General features: G+C 43.7%; 1 protein-coding gene across 1 annotated transcript in view; it reads left to right on the top strand.

The window, feature by feature from the left end:
- LOC146355917 (uncharacterized) overlaps window positions 1-19936 on the top strand; it is a 62899-nt gene that overhangs the window by 1911 nt on the left and 41052 nt on the right. The window contains exons 2-6 of the mRNA XM_084830827.1: window positions 482-996; window positions 1174-1318; window positions 1775-1845; window positions 2189-2315; window positions 3185-4726. Coding sequence (XP_084686953.1) covers window positions 583-996; window positions 1174-1318; window positions 1775-1845; window positions 2189-2315; window positions 3185-4726 — 2299 coding nt within the window. The 5' untranslated portion in view covers window positions 482-582. The remainder of the gene's footprint in view (window positions 1-481; window positions 997-1173; window positions 1319-1774; window positions 1846-2188; window positions 2316-3184; window positions 4727-19936) is intronic.

Below are 19936 nucleotides of genomic sequence, written 5' to 3'. Positions count from 1 at the left end.
ATGCCTAGCTTCTATGCATATATGAATTCAGTTGATTAATACATTGATATTTGGAAATCTGATGACTTACCCAACAAAGACTTATTTAAATGACTGACAGCCTTGATTAAAACCACCTTTAAGGATGCTTATTGCAAGAGAGGCTTAAAGGGAAGATGGCAAAAGCAGAAAGTGTCACAGAGAGGATGTGTGGAATGGATAAATCCTCAAGGGAGGGCCAAAAGAGGGAATGTACTTCAAAGGAGATGAATAGTTAGGGATGGACCTGGTGGTGGGGGCAGGGAGGAGACGATATGCAACACGTTCGATTCTCAAGCACGTGAAGGACTTAGGTCTGTGGTGCTCAGGTTGAGGATCCTTCCCAAGTCTCCACTTTCTCCTTCAGTCTTGTGGGACAAGACCTGCTTAGTAGCTTGAGAACTGCACATTTCATCTTGTCCTGACAGTATAATAATTCTTTAACCATGTCCTGCTTTTACAGAGCCTTAGTATCACTGCCTCATACAAGAATCCTTGCCTAGATACAGAAGAGGGAGGAGGGTTTTTTGCCCCTTGGAGGCTTCTTTGGAACACGGAACAAAGATGGGCAAGCAAGACCCAGCTGGCCCTGAAGCACAAAGAGACCCTGATGCCATTCAGACCAGTGGTATTGGGGAATTCTGGGAAATAACAGTGCAGAAGATCCAGGGTGAGGACATGGTCAGCTCAGATGTGCAGCTCCAGCGTTTCAGGCAGTTCCGCTACCAGACAGCTAAAGGGCCCCGAAATGTTTGCAATCAACTCCATGATCTTGCCCTCCAGTGGCTGAAACCAGAGCGATGCACAAAAAACCAAATCCTGGACCTGGTAATCCTGGAACAGTTCGTCACCATCCTGCCAGGGGAGATGGCGAGCTGGGTCAGAGAATGTGGAGCAGAGACCAGTTCCCAGGCAGTGGCCCTGGCAGAAGGCTTCCTCCTGAGCCAGGCAGAGGACAAGACACAGGAAGAGCAGCAGGTGAGAGCATTTCATCCAACGGGTCAGGAATAGGAGGGGGGATATCCTAAAACTCTACAAATTGCTCAACCCATTCTGGAAATCACCAGAGGAGAGATACCTCCTCTGGTGGTACCTCGCCCCCAACAATTTTGCCTGTCTCACTACTTTTCTAATCCTTTTAATCATTGTTTTCAGTCCTCATTGCTGTTTCAGGTACAGAGTCTGTTTGCAGAAGTGGTCCCGGATTTCTCTGCAGCAGAGAAGGCTCCATCAGATATCAGACAGAGTCCCCCCAAAAGGGGGATCAGGCAGGAGGGTGACGGATGTGCCACCTTGCAGGGTAAGGATTAATTTGGGGGTGGATGTATTTCAACTTGGGCTCGCTCCCTGGAGGGTGGAAGAGATCCTTGGGCCACTTTTATTCCTCACCCCACCCCCTCCAAGTCTTTTTCGGGGAAAACACTTGTCTGCAGCGTTTTCCACAATTCAGAACTATGTTTAAATTTCAACATTTGGAGATCTTATTCATGGAAACCAACAGATCAATTTGTGGCCGAGGGCCCAAAGGGGAAACACACATTTTTACCCACCTGATTGCTCAAAAAGCAAACAAGACCTCTTGTAATGTCCAGCTGTACTTAGACTTCCACCACTTCCAGTGGAAATCTATCCATTGTAGTGGGAACAAAGTCCTACTGAGTTCAAAGGGGCTTACTGCCTAGCAAGTGTTTTTAGGAGTGTAATCTTCATCTCTAAGGATATTCTACTGACATCCCATCATCTCTTTTTCCCACAGGCGCTGGAATGACACCGGCAATATATACTCAGCCATCTCTTTTTCATTATGATGGAGTGGAACCGGATCAGGTAAGTGGAAGTATCACTGGGGAGACAGGCAGGGAGCAGCCAGGGTGTCTCTGTCCCCTGCACAACTCCCAGGGCCAGAATTCACCTCTTTCCTTCTGCTTAGGTAAAGCTAAGATCCTAAGGAGAGCCCTGCTGGATGGATTCAGCGTCCTGTTTCTAACAGTGACTGACCAATGCCACTTGGGAAGCCCACAAACAGGACTGAAGGGGGATAGCCATTTCTTGCTGGTGATCCCCCTACAACTGGTTTTCACCCCAAGCAAGTTTCAATCCAGCAGTATAATGTCCAGCTACCTTTCGTCATGCTGTCCTTGAGAAAGAAACGTTTCCTTTTTTCCACCAGGGTCTGGTGACTTTTGAGGAGGTTGCTGTGTGCTTCACTGAGGAGGAGTGGGCACTGCTGGATCCTGACCAGAGAGCCCTGCACAGACAAATCCTGGAGGAAAACTGTGGGATTGTGGCCTCTCTCCGTAAGGCTCCTTGCTTTCTTGTTTAAGTTTGCTGTCAGGTTTCAAATGCAATAATGGTGAGGAAGATAATATTTCCGTTTTTGGTATTTTGAGCCTGACTTTTAGGAAATCGGCCTGTGAAGGTGATCTTCAAAACGAAAATAAGATATCAAGTTATATTAAAAGCAAAGGATTGTACAGTGTTCTAAGACTGCAGCTTAAAGGCACAGGTCCTCCAACATGCCCAAAAGATTTTCACAGACACTTTTAAGATAGCTCAGAGTCCCCAAAACCACCAGCAGCAAAAGACTGATTCGGAAAAGGCAGCCCAGAACAGGCACATTTGCCAGCCATAGTTGAAGGCCTGCCCTGCAGGGCCATGTGGAGTTAGACTGCATATTTCAGCACCTCTAGGCCCCTTCTTCCAGTCTACCAGGATTTATTTTCATTTACTAAGGCCTTTCGAATTCTGCCTTTGCATTAAACAACAATCCACACAGGAGCTAATACTGGTGAAACATCAATATCAAATGTTAGAAAACCACAACAGCATCAAAACAATCAGCATCCACTTATGAAATCATCAGTAAACATTTAGAGCGGCCATAAATACAAACACAGAAGTGACCCATCATACAGTCTCAGTAGCCTGACAGAAGCCGCAGAGGGAGGTTTCTAGGGAGGCAGCCAGCACCCAGTCAACTGTATTGTCCCACACCAACATTCAGTTAATGGCAGTCAACAGAGACAGTTGAACACGTGGAAAGAACTGCATCTCATTTCAGTCTTTCCAGTCCTTCCTTTTATCAAACTCATTAATTGAGAGTGTTCAATTATTTGTGGTTCTATTGCTAACTCAGGCTTTTACCCATTTCTTGTCTTCATTCCAGAAGTTGAGAGGTGTAAAATGGAGAATGAGAGAGAACCATGTGGGATGTCATCAAAGAAAGACAGATGTAGAAATAGCAAAGAGCAGAGAAGGAAAACTGAAGTAAATCAGAATAGGAGGAATAACTCCTTTGCTTCTCAGGGCAATGGCTACAATAATACCATAATCCAGGAAGAAATGCATAAAAGACAGGAAAGGAAGAGTTGGTATGTGCGCAGGAAAACTTTCAATTCTGAATCGAACAATAAAGCTCATTGCAAGACTCGTACATTAAAGAAACTGTATAAATGTCTGGAGTGTGGAAAGAGCTTCATTTGGAAGACACATCTCACTTCACATCAAAGAATTCACACAGGGGAGAAGCCATACAAATGCTTGGTGTGTGAAAAGATCTTCCGTGAAAGAAGAGCTCTCCGTTGTCATCAGAGAACTCACTCAGGGGAGAAACCATATCATTGTTTGGAGTGTGGAAAGGGCTTCAGTGACAGAAGAGATCTCCGTTGTCATCAGAGAACTCACACCGGGGAGAAACCATATCATTGTTTGGAGTGTGGGAAGAACTTCAGCTGGAAAAGAAATCTCATTTCTCATCACAGAACTCACACAGGGGAGAAACCATATCATTGTTTGGAGTGTGGAAAGAGCTTCAGCTGCAAGAGAAATCTCACTTCTCATCAAAGAACCCACACAGGGGAGAAACCATATCATTGTTTGGAGTGTGGAAAGAACTTCAATGAGAAGAGAAATCTTACTTCTCATCAAACAACTCACACAGGGGAGAAACCATATCATTGTTTGGCATGTGGAAAGAACTTCCGTGTGAAGATAAATCTCACTTCTCATCAAAGAACTCACACAGGGGAGAAACCATATCATTGTTTGGAGTGTGGAAAGAGCTTTAGTGAAGGGAAAAGTCTCACTTCTCATCAGAGAACTCACACAGGAGAGAAACCGTATAAATGTTTGCAGTGTGGAAAGAGCTTCAGTCATAAGATAACTCTCACTCATCATGAAAGAACTCACACAGGGGAGAAACCATATCATTGTTTGGAATGTGGAAAGAGCTTCAGCCGGAAGAGTAATCTCACTACTCATCAAAGAACTCACACGGGAGAGAAACCATATAACTGTTCAGAGTGTGGAAAGAGCTTCAGCCGGAAGAGTACTCTCATGTCTCATCAAAGAACCCACACAGGGGAGAAACCGTATCATTGTTTGGCATGTGGAAAGAACTTCAGTGAGAAGATAAATCTCACTTCTCATCAAAGAACGCACACTGGGGAGAAACCATATCATTGTCTGGAGTGTGGAAAGAGCTTCAGCCGGAAGAGAAATCTTATTTCTCATCAAAGTATTCACACAGGGGAAAAACCATATAATTGTTTAGAGTGTGGAAAGAGCTTCAGTCGTAAAATAATTCTCACTTGTCATCAAAGAACTCACACAGGGGAGAAACCATATAAATGTTTGGAGTGTGAAAAGAGTTTCAGTCAGAAGACACATCTCACTTCTCATCAAAGAACTCACACAGGGGAGAAACCGTATAATTAATTTGAGTGTGGAAAGAACTTTACTCAGAAGTCCTATATCCATTCTTATAAAAGAAATCATACTGGAGAGAACCCATATAAATGGTTGCAGTGTGGTAAGAGCTTCAGTAAGAAGAGAATTCTCACTTCCCATAAAAGAAATCACACTGGGGATAAACCATAGAAATACTCGGACTATGGAAGGAGAGTCACTCACAATCAACCCATATTTCACATTGTACTGCCCACATAGAAGATACACTATATAAAGGAAATACAACTACGCAGTCTATTGATGCGCTGAAGCTAAGACAAAGAAACTTCAATAAACAATCTTTTCTCTTTTATCAGTACATAGTGAAAAATAATGACATGCAGTTCATAAATATTCCCATAATACAAGGTGAGACTGAATTTCTCTGTCATGTGCATTTCAGATTTCTTTAAGAAATATTTATTTTTTGCAAAATGCTAAGAAGAAAAAATAGATACTCTGATATTGCATAAATAGGTTCAAGTAGGAAAACCAAGACAATGCTTAATTAAAGGAGGAAGAGATTGATTCTTTTGTTAAGGAAAGTAGAAACAATATTCCTTCATGAGAAGCCTTAAAATTGTATTGCCTGTAACAATGACACCTCTTGAGCTAATAATTTGAGCCTTGGCTTTTGAGTTCTGTTTGAAATGTCAAATTGGCATGATAAAAATTGGCACAGGTGCAGCAAGTTCAAATGTGCTTACAACTGACACATTTATCCTTTTTACTCCAATTTTTGGAAGGGCAGATAATAGAGTTTTTCCATGTTTGCTGAAAACAATTGATGCATTGGTTCTGGCTTACTGAGGATTTGGTGAGGTTCTAAGCAAGGTCAGACAAGACTATATGTTATTGCATGACAGCTCCTGATCTATGCAACAAGCAGGCCTGCCTCAACTTACAGGAGGATTCCTCTTGCAAAACAGAAAGACTCAGAAGCTTCATAAGGCAATGCAGGACCAGCATCTGGATTGGGCCTGCAAGAATATGGACAATTGGGGGTGCATTGGGGAGGGCCTAAGTTGTAATCAAGCACAAGTTGTGACACTGCACAACATCATCACTTATCATGGGCCTTGTCTGTTAAGGCATCAGCCTTAGCCTCCAATTTACTGTCTCTGTGCAGCTTCAGCCAATATATATTTAATGATCAAACTCCTGCATGTTTAAGACCAGAGTTAAGGCTTTCTTATGTTGACCACATAAAAGGAGAACTAAGGCTCAGTTTGGAGTAAACAATATATGTCAGGGATAGGAAGGAATTTTTGGGGAAAAGGTTAGACTTTCTGGGAAGAATGGACCTAAAATGTGATGTGAACCAATAGATGTAAAGATTTTAGAATATTGTAATAAGAAGGAGGTCATCAAGCTTGGAAGAGAATTTAAATCCATGCATAATGGAACTCAAGGTTCCTCCTGGTTACAGGGCCTCTCTGGAGGTCCTGTATTGTGAACAGGTTCCCTTTTCCAGTGAGAGAAGATCCTTCCTTTACTGGTTTAGCACGGTGTGAGTGGTAAGCATATAGCTGCAAGAGTTGTAAGTATGTCTTTGCTTTGCTTGACTGAAAGGTTTGCATGTGTGTGTTCAACTTTCTTTTTCTTAATAAATGCGTTTACCTTGTGTCTTTTTAGTTTGTATTTGTAGATTATAGGTAAACTAGCTGATATACCCGGCGTTGACCGGGATGTAATTTTGTCAGAGGCACTGTTTGTTAGAAACACGTTAAGGTAGGTTTACGCTTCTCGGAAAGGCTCCATAAGAAAGGTGAAGAGGAAAATTGAGGAGATTTTTTGTTTATTATTTTTTAAAAAATTATTATAAAGAGCAAACAACACAATTTTTGCTTATTGTTATAAACTAATTCTGGAAGGCATAACTGTATGTGGGAAGAACATGGAGATTCCTGAGCAGCATGATGGGCGACGGCGCCAACAACTGTGGACCTAAAGTTAAATATTAGAAAAGTAGAAGTTCATTTTAGGGCTTGTTTATAAACAACATTTGTTGTTTTTCCAGTTGGAGCAAAGATATACTACTGATTCGGGGAACCCAGTCTAGGACACGCAGCATACAACTGCCCATGGGAGAAACATGGAGAATAAACCCCTAAGTTTCCACTCCACTGTGTCATCCCAGCCCCTCAGACAGCGGAACACACACCGCACCACATTTCACATTACTGTTAATCACACACTACTAACATATACATCTGGCACTGAAAGGGGTAAATGCTCCGTGGATATTGCAGGAAGAGGGGAGAGAAACTAAATGCTCTCCACAGGCAGAAAAGAAACCATGAGTAAGGGGGGGAGGGAGACAAATGGCAGCCAGCCAATCCAATTTGAAGGAAGTCAGAGTGAATGGGAGAGAGACCAATAGAATGAAAGATGGCCAATAGGATGACTCAGCTGAAATCAGAAACCTGGCCTGTACCATGATTGAGAGGGTGTACTTGTTAGTAAGGGAAAGCATAAACGAAGTAATAATGCAACCCAGTGACTCCCGTCATACACTCTGGCAAGTGAGAATGTGAAGTAAAAGGGGCAGCAACTGTAGGGCCCAAATGGCAGGCTCAGTGGGCCCCTACAGTGTGATTACACCCAGGGCAGCCCCCCCTTATTCCCTGCATTACAGAAGGCCCTGCAGCCAGCCGCAAACCCACACACAATTTTTGACTTTTGTATATATAGAAGATTTGAGTGAATGCAAACATCCTCAAAGGAACCTGGCCTACAACATGAAGTTCAAGGTGAGGCTGTTTAAAGTAAATGTGCTTATATACCCCATACTGGGGACCCTGAAATGTTAGCCTCCAGTTTTTCCCTTAAAGCCTGAGACTAGCAAAGATGCCCCACGTTGTCCTGGCCCTCTTATTGCCTTATGAAGCATCTGAGACTTACTGTAACGCTAGAGGAAGCTTCCTGAGTGTAGCCTGGTGGTTGCTTACATTCTCTACCACTGTGATTTTTCCCCACACACCTGCTGCAGGACCTATTTGTGGTAGCTTTGGCGCTTGAACTTCTTGGGCTAGACAAGGTGGGTGGATGGGTGCTCCAGTTTGTGGCAGATATTGGGACCCATATTGCCCGGCCTGACCTAGCTAAGCAGTTAAGGGATTCCATGATCAAATGCATCAAAGGATATTCTGCATCTGGATTCTATGATTTCATTCCAGCAACCGATCCCACAAACCGGGCCTCTTAGGCTGAGTATTTTAGGGTAAAATATTTCTCCCGTGGGAATCTTGTTGTGATACTTAACATTTTGGGAAACATATGTGCCACAGTGTAGAGTGGTGAATAGCTGATGATGGACATTCTAGGGTCAGAATGATGGAAGTTGTAGGGTTATATTCTCAACCGTATTGTACTTTGTATGCTTATACTAAAACCTGTATTTAAAAAAACAGACCGCGTGATTCAAGAGAGTCACAATGGCATTGGGTCATGAGCAATAACATCCATAAACTAGGAATGTTATCAACCCAGGGAGGGATGCTTGAAATAGGAAACATCAGGTCTCCTAGGCTAAAACACAAATATAACTATTTTGAGACGATTGATTTGTCATTGACATATCAACTGCATGTTATGTCTGTTGTTTCACAGCCATTTTTTGGAGCTAGAAATGTGGCTTTGAGATCTGCAGATACAGATTTTTAGATTTAGTTACATGTTGATATTTCTACTGTATTAAGGGGAAACATAAAATCTGAATGTATGCATGCAGATCATCAAGTGTGAAAAGGCTTGACATATAAAAGGCAGTCCAGTGATGATAGATTTCAGTTCTCCCCAGAAAAACTCAGTTTCTTTGCTTGATTTGGGAAGATTGAAAAGATGCCTTATTTGCTATGATAATATGCTCTTCATAGGACTTCTAGAAATGTATTTCAGATGTTGTTCTATCATTGTATGGTTAGTGTTTATTCTGTACTAGTGATCTACTTGATAGATATATAAAGGACAGAAGAGACAACAGCTTAGTCTCAGAGTTGTTTCAAAACTAAAACTCTTTGTGCTTAATACCAGAAATCAGTAAAAACCTCCATTCCTGGTGACACTTTGCCCTGGGGGAAATTGAGTGTGAATGGTTACCTGGTTACCTTGATTTGTCACAAGTGAAACTAAACAGCAATAAGTGGAAGGGTTAAGCACCCCCTTCCAGTTTACTAATCTTTTCCCTCAAATTGCATCCCCCCAAAATCACTTCACAACAAAACAGGTCTGTTGGATAAATTTGTGAGTTCCATTATCTAACTTCATGTTCTACATAAGTTCCAGTGAGCACCTTTTAGAGGGGAAAAGGCACTGGCCTATAAATGTGGTGTAATAGCAATAATTAGGCAACCCATTCCTGCTCAAAATCAAGATGTTTCCCACCCCCACACTGCCTCATAAAAACGTGTGGAACAGGTGTATTCTTTTGAAAAATTGCTTTAACCTTTCTCATTACTGGCAACATCATCAATCACATGCATCAACACACAGGAGGATTCCTGTAGCTTTACAGTAAGGCTCAGATGCTTCATACAGCAATACAGGACCAGGACAACCTGGGGCATCTTTGCTGGCCCTGACCACTCCATCCTCCCTATCTCGATGTGGGCCTGAAAGTCCAAGGAGAAGTGTGGGTGCATGGAAGGTAATTTGCAAGCAAGCATAATTTGTGACATTGAACAACATCATCACTGATCACCGGTTACGTTAGTGAGGGCAATAGACCTAGCTTCCAGCTTACTGGTTCTATGTCTTACAAAACAGAAAGAGCATAAGAAGAGCCATGCTGGATCAGACCAAGGATCCATCTAGTCCAGCGTTCTGTTCACAGAATGCCTGATCAGATGGCCACGGGAAACCCACACACAGGGCATGAGTGCAACAGCACCCTCCCGCCCATGTCCCCCAGCAACTGGGGGACATAGGCATTCTGCCTCTGATCCTTGATGTAGCATAAAGCTATCAGGACTAGCAGCCATTGATAGCATTCTCCAGGAATTTGTCTAAGCCCCTTTTAAAGCCATCCAAATTGGTGGCCATCACTAGATCTTACAGTAGTGAATTCCATGGTTTAATTACACACTGTGTGAAGAAGTTGTTGTTCAGTCGTTCAGTCGTGTCCGACTCTTCGTGACCCCATGGACCATAGCACGCCAGGCCTTCCTGTCCTGCGCTCTCTCCCGGAGCGTGCTCAAGTTCATATTCATTGCATCCGTGATGCTATCTAGCCATCTCATCCTCTGCCGTCCCCTTCTCCTTTTGCCTTCAGTCTTTCCCAGCATCAGGGTCTTTTCCAGGGAGTTTTCTCTTCGCATTAGGTGGCCAAAATATTGGAGCTTCAGCTTCATTATCTGTCCTTCCAATGAGCGCTCAGGGTTGATTTCCTTTAGGATGGACTGATTTGACCTCCTTGCAGTCCAGGGGACTCGTAAGAGTCTTCTCCAGCACCACAGTTCGAAAGCATCAATTCTTCGGCGCTCAGCCTTCCTTATAGTCCAGCTCTCACAGCCATACATTACTACTGGGAAAACCACAGCTTTGATTAGACGGACCTTTGTCGGCAAGGTGATGTCTCTGCTTCTTACTATGCTGTCTAGGTTTGCCATAGCTTTCCTCCCAAGGAGCAAGCGTCTTTTAATTTCATGGCTACAGTCACCGTCTGCGGTGATCTTGGAGCCCAAGAAAGTAAAATCTGTCACTGCTTCCATTTCTTCCCCTTCTATATGCCAGGAAGTGATGGGGCCAGATGACATGATCTTAGTTTTTTTAATGTTGAGTTTCAAACCAGCTTTTGCACTCTCCTCTTTCACCCTCAACAAGAGGCTCTTCAGATCCTCTTCGCTTTCTGCCATTAGGGTGGTATCGTCTGCATATCGGAGGTTGTTGATAATTCTCCCGGCAATCTTAATTCCGACCTCTGATTCATCCAACCCGGCATTTCTCATGATGTACTCTGCATATAAGTTAAATAAGCAGGGTGACAATATGCAGCCTTGTCGTACTCCTTTCCCAATTTTGAACCACTCGGTTGTTCCATTTCTGGTTCTTACTGTTGCTTCTTGACCCTCGTACAGGTTTCTCAGGAGACAGGTAAGGTGGTCTGGTACTCCCATCACTTTAAGAATTTGCCACAGTTTGTTGTGATCCACACAATCAAAGGCTTTAGCGTAGTCAATGAAGCAGAAATAGACGTTTTTCTGGAATTCTCTTGCTTTCTCCATGATGCAGCGAATGTTGGCGATTTGATCTCTAGTTCCTCTGCCTCTTCGAAACCCAGCTTGTACTTCCGGTAGTTCTCGGTTCGCATACTGCTGAAGCCTAGCTTGTAGGATTTTGAGCATCACCTTGCTGGCATGTGAAATGAGCGCAATTGTGCGGTAGTTTGAACACTCTTTGGCGTTGCCCTTCTTTGGGATTGGAATGTAAACTGACCTTTTCCAGTCTTGTGGCCACTGTTGAGTGTTCCAGATTTGTTGGCATATTGAATGCAGCACTTTAACAGCATCATCTTTTAGGATTTTAAATAGCTCGGCTGGAATACTGTCATCTCCGCTAGCTTTGTTGTTACTAATGCTTCCTAAGGCCCACTTGACTTCACTCTCTAGGATGTCTGGCTCAAGTTCAGTGACCGCACTATCATGGCTATCAGGGACATTCAGATCTTTCCTGTATAGTTCTTCTGTGTATTCTTGCCACCTCTTCTTAATCTCATCTGCTTCTGTTAGGTCCCTGCCTTCTTTGTCCTTTATCATGCCCGTCTTTGCACAAAACGTTCCCTTGAGATCTCCAATTTTCTTGAAGAGATCTCTAGTCTTTCCCATTCTGTTGTTTTCCTCGATTTCTTTGCATTGTTCATTTAAGAAGGCCTTCTTGTCTCTCCTTGCTATTCTCTGGAACTCTGCATTCAGTTGGGTATATCTTCCCCTTTCTCCTTTGCTTTTCACTTCCCTTCTTTCGTGAGCTACTTGTAAAGCCTCATCAGACAGCCACTTGGCTTTCTTGCATTTCTTTTTCTTTGGGACGGATTTCGTTGCTGCCTCCTGAACAATGTTACGGACCTCCGTCCATAGTTCCTCAGGCACTCTGTCTATCAGGTCTAATCCCTGAAATCTATTCCTCACCTCCACTGTATATTCATCAGGGATATGATTTAGGTCATACCTGAACGGTTTAGTGGTTTTCCCGACGTTCTTCAATTTAAGCCGAAATTTTGCAAGAAGCAGCTCATGATCTGAGCCACAGTCAGCTCCAGGTCTTGTTTTTACTGACTGTATGGAGCTTCTCCATCTTTGGCTGCAAAGGACATAATCAATCTGATTTCGATATTGACCATCTGGTGACGTCCATGTGTAGAGTCGCCTCTTGTGCTGTTGGAAAAGAGTGTTTGCTATGATCAGCGTGTTCTCTTGGCAAAACTCTATTAGCTTTTGTCCTGCTTCATTTTGTACACCAAGGCCATGCCTGCCTGTTATCCCGGTGATTTCTTGACTTCCTACTTTAGCATTCCAATCCCCTATGATGAAGAGGACATCTTTTTTTGGTGTTAGTTCTAGAAGGTGTTGTAGGTCTTCATAGAACCGATCAACCTCAGCTTCTTCGGCCTCAGTGGTTGGGGCATAGACTTGAATTACTGTGATGTTGAATGGTTTGCCTTGGATTCGTACTGAGATCATTCTATCATTTTTAAGATTGTACCCCAGTACTGCTTTTCCCACCCTTTTGTTGACTATGAGTGCTACTCAATTTCTTCTAAGGGATTCTTGCCCACAATAGTAGATATGATGGTCACCTGAATTAAATTCGCCCATGCCTGTCCATTTTAGTTCGCTGATTCCCAAGATGTCGATGTTCAATCTTGCCATCTCATGTTTGACCACCTCCAGCTTACCTTGATTCATTGATCTGACATTCCAGGTTCCTAAACAATATTGTTCTTTACAGCATCGGATTTTCTTTTCACCGCCAGACACATCCACAGCTGAGTGTCCTTTCGGGTTTGGCCCAGCCGCTTCACTCTTTCTGGCGCTACTTGGAAATACCCTCTGCTCTTCCCCAGTAGCATATTGGACACCTTCCGACCTGAGGGGCTCATCTTCCGGCGTCATCTCTTTTAGCCTTGTGATACGTTCCATGGGGTTTTCTTGGCAAGAATACTGGAGTGGGTTGCCATTTCCTTCTCCAGTGGACCACATTTTGTCAGAACTCTCTGCCATGACCTGTCCGTCTTGGGTGGCCCTGCACGGCATAGCTTATGGCTTCACTGAGTTACGCAAGCCCCTTCGCCACAACAAGGCAGTGATCCATGAAGGGGGTGTGAAGAAGTACTTCCCTTTATCTATGCTGAATCTCTCACCAATCAGCTTCATGGGATGACCTCAGGTTCTAGTATTATGCGAGAGGGAGAAAAAAGCCTCCCTGTCCACATTCTCCACACCATGCAGAATTTTGTACACCTCTATCATGTCTCTCACATTTTCTCCACATTCCTCCTTTATCAGAGGCACACTAATTGGCATCAGATGAAAGGGGTTTCTCAGCCATGTCATCCTTGTTATGGGATGCTCTCCCTGAAACAGGGTCACCTGGTACCTCCATTGTAATGTTTTTGCTATTAGGTCAAGGTGTTCTTATTTGTCCATACATTTTAAGTTGTACTTTTTTGTTTGATTTAGGTTCCAATCCTATGCATGTTTGGACAGATGTAAGTCGTACAGATCCCAGCATCTCCTATCCAGCCATGCTGTGAATTCTAGGACTGATTTCTTTCCAAACATGCACAGGATGGCACCCTTAGGGATACTTATCTGCTTTTTTATTGTTGTATTTGTAATGTGATTACACACTGCTCGGAAATCCTAAAAAGGACGAAAGGCAGTATATACGTGTTTTAAATAAAGCACATTTCCTATCCTTGCCTGATTTGCAAGAAAATAAGGCAGTAGTGGATGTTTCATGAGAAAAGCTGGCTGCTGGCTGGTAAGAGCTTTTAAAGGTAACTATCAAGCCTGTCATGAATGTCCAGCAAGGCTGCCTTCCCGATCAATTGTTCTGGGGACTACCAGAGCGAGAGATGGGGTGGGCAGGCGGCCTCTCTGGCGAGGCAACCCACCTGATCTCTTTTTCTGGGAGAGTCCTTCCGCTGAGAAATCAGGCGGGCAGCCTCTGCAGCAAGGTGCCCATGTCCTAACGTCACACTTTGGGGGGCCATTCCTCAAACTGTGGTGTTTGAGGTGGCCCTGGAGTCTGCCTGTACGGGCCACATCTGTACAGGCCACCTCCAGGGCCAACTCATAGTGAAGTGCTTTGAGGAAGGACTACTCAAAGCATGGCATTTGAGCCTGGGTGCCTCTCTGGAGCGGCTGCAATCTCTTGTTGGGGTTGTGGGGGGGAGAATTAGGTTGCTGCTACTGCTGTGTTGCAGCAGTGACTGCAGCTGCAGCAGTAGCAGCATGTATCCTCCCGCCTCAGGCAGCGGGATCTCTTGCACGTCTGCTGAGGCCAGGCCCCTTCTTTGGCCATGACAGCAGGGGATGGAGTAGCAACCCCCAGCGGATCTTTGCACAGTCCCATTGACTTAACTGAAGTGTCACCTGTTCTCTGGACAGTTCACTGTGTAGAGTCAGGCATTTCTGGAATATATTTACAGGCAGTCCTACATCAAAAAAGTTTTGACAATGCAATGCAGAGGTTATTGGAGCAGAGATGATGTAGACCAGGTCTGAGTCCTCCATGAGAGGTTGCAGCCATCTTATCAGAGGTACCTTATGGGGGATTTCCCACTATTCACTGCAACCACTATGGGGAAACTGCCCCTTCCCTAGGTAATCCCATTTATGGGGTTTCTTATTTATAGCAAATGCTTATATTTCAGGGCTTGAGGAACTCTGCCACTATAATTCAGAGTTCTGCAAGCCTACCTACCCTTTTCTGCTGCCACCAATTCTGTTAGAATACTTTAAAATCCTGTAGTAGCTGCTTAGGCATGAGATGGGTGCCAGTACTAGAGGTAAGATGAACTATTAAACAATTTATTAAAGGGATATCTTGTACATAAAGGGTAACTAATATTTACTTGGGGGGAGGGTTCAAAAGACTGCTTAGTAACAATACTTAATAGCTTAAGGGGCACTGTTGCTGCTACAAGCGCCTTAGGGCGCAATCCTATGGGGATAGGTGTCCGCCTCTGAACGTGTGGGCGACCGCCTATCCAATGCAGGGCAGGAGAAGCGTGGAGGGAATTGTCCCCTCTGCACTTCAGCTGCCCTGCATTTGCGGTTAGACAGCCCATTTTGGCTGTCTAGCTCAGGGAAGGCAGAGCGGGGGAAGTAGCTGCCGGATGACACATAGGATGTGTCGTACCAGCATTTCCGCCTTCCCTGCCCCGGAACACCCCATTTTTGCCACTCCACACTCCTCTTCCGAGTGCGGAGTGTGGGGCTGTTCCGAGCTGCCTGTGAGGCAGCGCGGGAGGAGGGGAAGGTCGGTTCCCAGAAACCAACGTATCCTATGGCCGTCTAGCTGTTGACCTTAATGACTTCTTTTACCTCAGACCAAATTCCCTAAACCAAATTCCCCAATGCAGTGCCCATGGGCACCATGGCACCCCCAGTGGTGCCCACGAAGCTCCCTCCCTTTCCCCTTCACAAAAAACGTTTGAAGAAAAACCTTGGAAAACGTTAGGGCAATCTTCTTTCTCTCCCTTTCTAGCCTCTCGCCTTCCCCTCTCTCTCCCTCTACGTTGCTGTTTCCACCTCCCTCCCAGCCTCTTGCCTCACTATTCCCCCCTCCTCTTTAGCTTACTGTCCTGTCCCAGTTCCTAGCTTCCAGCCGTGCTCTTTCTTTCCCCTCTCCCCCATTGCCTTGCTATTTCCCCCTCTCTGCTAACCTCAGTATTTCTCTCCCCTGCCCCTCTTTAGTTCACTTTCGACTAGCCAGGCCCCCGTGGCATTATGTGACTAGCCACGTCCTCCGTTGGAGCCCTTTTGTGGTGGTGCCCACAGCAGTTTTGCAAATTCCTAAATGTGCCCATGGGTCCCAAAAACTTGGCGGCCCCTGCCCTAAACCTTCACCCCAGCCAAACACACTCACACCCAGGCCCAGCTCTTGGGTGCAATCTTCCTGTGACACCAAAGCTCCTCCTGTTGTATTTCTGGCTGCCAAACAGTTCATCTCGGTTTTTACTGCCTGCTTGTTTAACCTCCTCCTGACAAGATCTTAGGGCAGCCTCCTGGCATAACACAGCCCCCTGCTCCCTACTGCTGAGCTTCACCAGCCACATAAGGTCACCACACAGAGAAAGAATAACTGAGTATCCAGGCCACAGCTGTTCAGAACATCATTAAGCAACTAGTAGTTGCCTTTGCACAGGCCTTTGACAGTAGCAAAACAAGGCCTCAGGCCTACTCAGATACAGCATAGCCTCACAGAGGCCATACAGAATAAACAGTACAAAACAACAACCGTTACATACAGGGCATTTCTTCACACACCTGCTGGGGGAAAAGGCACTCCCTGCGCCGCTTCCCAGGAGCAAGAGTGGGAACAGCGCCATCGGGGGCCTGCCCCTCTTCTTTCAGAGGGGAGGGTGGCTCCCCCTGGAAAAGACAGGCTCACCTGCCCTGCATCAACAGCTCTGAGAAGCCGGTAGCCTTTCCCCCAACACCGGGATTCAGGTCCAGCAAAGAGCAGCAATACAATCAGAAGCTGGGCTTGTCAGGCACCTGTTGAGACCCACAACCCATCAGGGAGTCCCCTGAGCCTTCCAGCTCTGCTCCTTCTCTTTCCTCTCGCTGTTTAGGCCTAGTCCTCTGCCCTTTCCAAGTGTGGAGCAGCCACAAGAGCTGAGAGAGGGAACCCCCGCCTTGCTCGCCCTCATGTCCTAGGGAGATCGGGCCCAGGGGGGAAGACAAGGGAGTGTGGGGGCTGGCAAGCAGGTGGGCCCAATCCAAGGGGAAGCCCCTCACCTGAAGGCTCTCCCGCTGCCCCCATTTTAGAGCTGATACTGAGACAAATAATCATACTGAGGGTATAATCCAGCCAATGTTAAGCACCACTTAAGACTTAAGTTCAGCAGATAATGCAAGTCAATTTCAGGGAAGTAAACAGGACACTAAAAGCCCTTAACTTTGTGATTGGATTGGGATTTTTTTTCTAACCCAGACACATTCATCATTCAGTTTTTTTCTATACTGCCTTTCAGGGCACATGTCCTCTCAGGTGGTTCACACTAAAACCATAGAACAATTTAAATGGCAAAAACACAAATCCCAGTAATGGCAACATAAAAACATTTAGCGCTACACTAACACTAAAACAGCAGCAGTCCTTGCAACAGGAACCATAGAAGGTGCTCCCTATTACAGACTCATGGATTTATTACATTTAGATATAAAATCTAATAGAAAATCAAACTTTCACTGAGGTGGAGATATGGTGTTGGGCCTTAAGGCCATGCAATGAGCTCACAGCTAAGGAAAAACAGTTAACCAAGAATATCCAGGCCATAATACTCTAATGTGAACACTGAAGCTGACAAGGAGCACTCTTGGTGGTACTCGTTTGCAGAATGTTTGAAGAAGTCCATTGCAAACATTACATCTGGGGAAGGGAAGCTTTTTGTCACTTAAAAATGCCGTGATGGCCACAAAACTCCCAGCACAGTTCAAGTGTGAGTTTAGGGTTTTTCCAAGTGAGGTTTATATTCCCACGGTCCAACCTCCACACCCAGCACCCCGCCGCCTCTGCCATTAGGCTTTTGAAAAAGCTTCCTCTCAGAGACTCATAAAGATATTGGTGTAAGCAAACTTAAATTTAAACAAGTCTTCCTGTCTTACTAGCTACAAAAGGAAAGGCAATTCTTCAGATCATTTATCTCACTTGACTTCTGGTCGGAGCCAACGTCGCCCTTGCAGCATTCCGCAGAGCCTCCGCGGGATGCTATCTCAAACAGCTTTTTAAAAGGTTGAAAAACATTTTCATCTCTCCCCTGGAATGAAAAGGGGAGGCAAGGCAACATCTAGATGAAGTCTTGGAAAATTAGCCCTCTCGGCGAGGCAGCAGGGGAGCTGGATTCCGAGATTATCCTCCCAGAGCTTAATCATCGCCAAAAGTTGTTTTGAAACTCCTATCTAAATAGGAGGAATTAGGACTGATGTGCTCCATTGTAATTTATGGATTAAGAAATACCAACAATATCTGAGGAATGGTTTAAGAAATATTAACAATATTTGAGGATATTTGAGGACCTGCAAGATCTGTTTGAAGAGAAACATGGCTACAGCAACGAGAAAAAAAGGAAATGCATCTCCGCCTACTCCCCCTGTACCTCCTCTGGTAAAGGCACCAAGAAATGAAAATATAGGGGAGTTATTTACTCTGATAAAAACTTTGTCTTCGCAATTTGCTGAACAGGATACAATTCAAAATTCCACCCTGCAAGGGGCTGTGGTTGTAATTAACATTTCTTGGCAAAAAATGGAAGTGAAGGTTAACGAGCTGAAAGATAGCGTGGCAGCAAATGAAACTGCGTCACAAGTTTTTTTGAACAACTTTTTTGTCAGAATTTCCCAACTGGAGGCTTTTACACGCAGGGCAAATGTACGTATTATTGGTATTAAGCATTTGCCTAGTGATGTAAATTTGTCTACTTTTGTAGATAAGCTTTTGCATGAGATACTGCCTGTGCCATCTGATTATTTACTTGATATTGAGCAGGCATTCTGTGTGCCAAATGCCAAAGGGACTGGCTATATGATTATAGTCTAATTTGCAAGAATCTCCACAAAAAATTATATCCCGTGTTTGGCAAGAGGGGGTGGAAATCTTTTTTGGAAACAAGATTAAGTTATGTTATTTCTGGATTACACCAAAGAAGTTGCTGAGAAAAGAAGGCAATTCATCAAGGCAAAAAATCTGGCAAAACAAATGAACTTACAATATCCTGCTACATTCTGCATTGTTTCTGAAGGTCAGATGAAGAAGTTCCTAAATCACGAAATGGCGGAGGCATGGCTAAATGCAAAAACACGTGAGATTTCTTTTCCAGCCCCATGAACTGGAATCTACAAACATGGTTTGTTAACTGGCTATGTTTAGTCTGAATGACTCAGGTTAGGCCAGAGTTAATTGCTTATATCCGTTTGCTTTCCCTCATTTTTTTCTTTCCTTTTTTTTTTTAATCCCTTTTCTTTAAAATGGATATGACATACTGTACCTAAATATACTGTTTGAGGGTGTATAGAAATGTGCACACTCATTTATATATCTAGTATAAAATATATGACTGATTGTTGTAAGGTTGTTTTTAAGCTTTATTATCATATAACATTATAAAATCTATTAGTGATTTATTATTATTATTTATCCTTTTTAGTCTCCTTCCTTTATTATTATTATTACTATCATTATTATGAGACTGGCTAGTAAGATTTTTGGCTGGTTAAATTGTTAAGCTTTACTATTATATGTTAATTGAAGAGCAATATATGGTTACTGGAAATGAATTGTAGGCCTGCTTCCTTGCGATAAGACTGATGACATGATATGATTATTCATGCTGTATTGAATTGTGATATTGCCAATGTTATAGGTATAATTTTTAAGTAGAATGGGATTTGAAGCCCGTGTGTATTGGAGTTTAAATTTAATCCTTAAAAAAAACACCTCCTTTTTGTTATTGCTGTGTCCTCTTAAGAATATTGTATTGTTGGGAAACTGTAGCTACCGATTAGGTTGTTGGTACTGTTTATTTCATTTATAAAGACAAAAATAAAATAAAAAGTATTTTTTTAAAAAGATCATATATCTCCCTTGATACAATGTTTTTTATTTTTCCTATTTTTCATGTTGTCTTCCCTATATTTCCATATATCCACATATATTTCCCTTAAATAGTTAAGTTTATGTCACTTTTGTTAATTTCTCTCTCATTTCTTAAATCCACCTTTACTTGAGTTTTGTCAATAAAAGTTGCTTCCCTCTATAACTTCTCTTCCTGCTCCTAGTAGATACCTTGTAGACTTTAAGATGCCCGCAATGAACTCTTGAGCTCATGTTGAAATGTGACAAATGCTGTGAGAAACAAAAAGGCTGTATGCAAGGCTTGACCCTGAATGCAACTTGAATTGTAAATATCCTGAATGTACCTTATTACCCCAAACATTTAAGTGTCCATGGGGAACATTGTGAA

This window comes from Heloderma suspectum, chromosome 2, assembly GCF_057233095.1.
Source record: "Heloderma suspectum isolate Gila_16-S chromosome 2, 16-S_ref, whole genome shotgun sequence".
Classification (NCBI taxonomy): domain Eukaryota; kingdom Metazoa; phylum Chordata; class Lepidosauria; order Squamata; family Helodermatidae; genus Heloderma; species Heloderma suspectum.
Note: the sequence above shows the minus strand (reverse complement) of the source record. Positions and strands in the feature narration are given on the sequence as shown.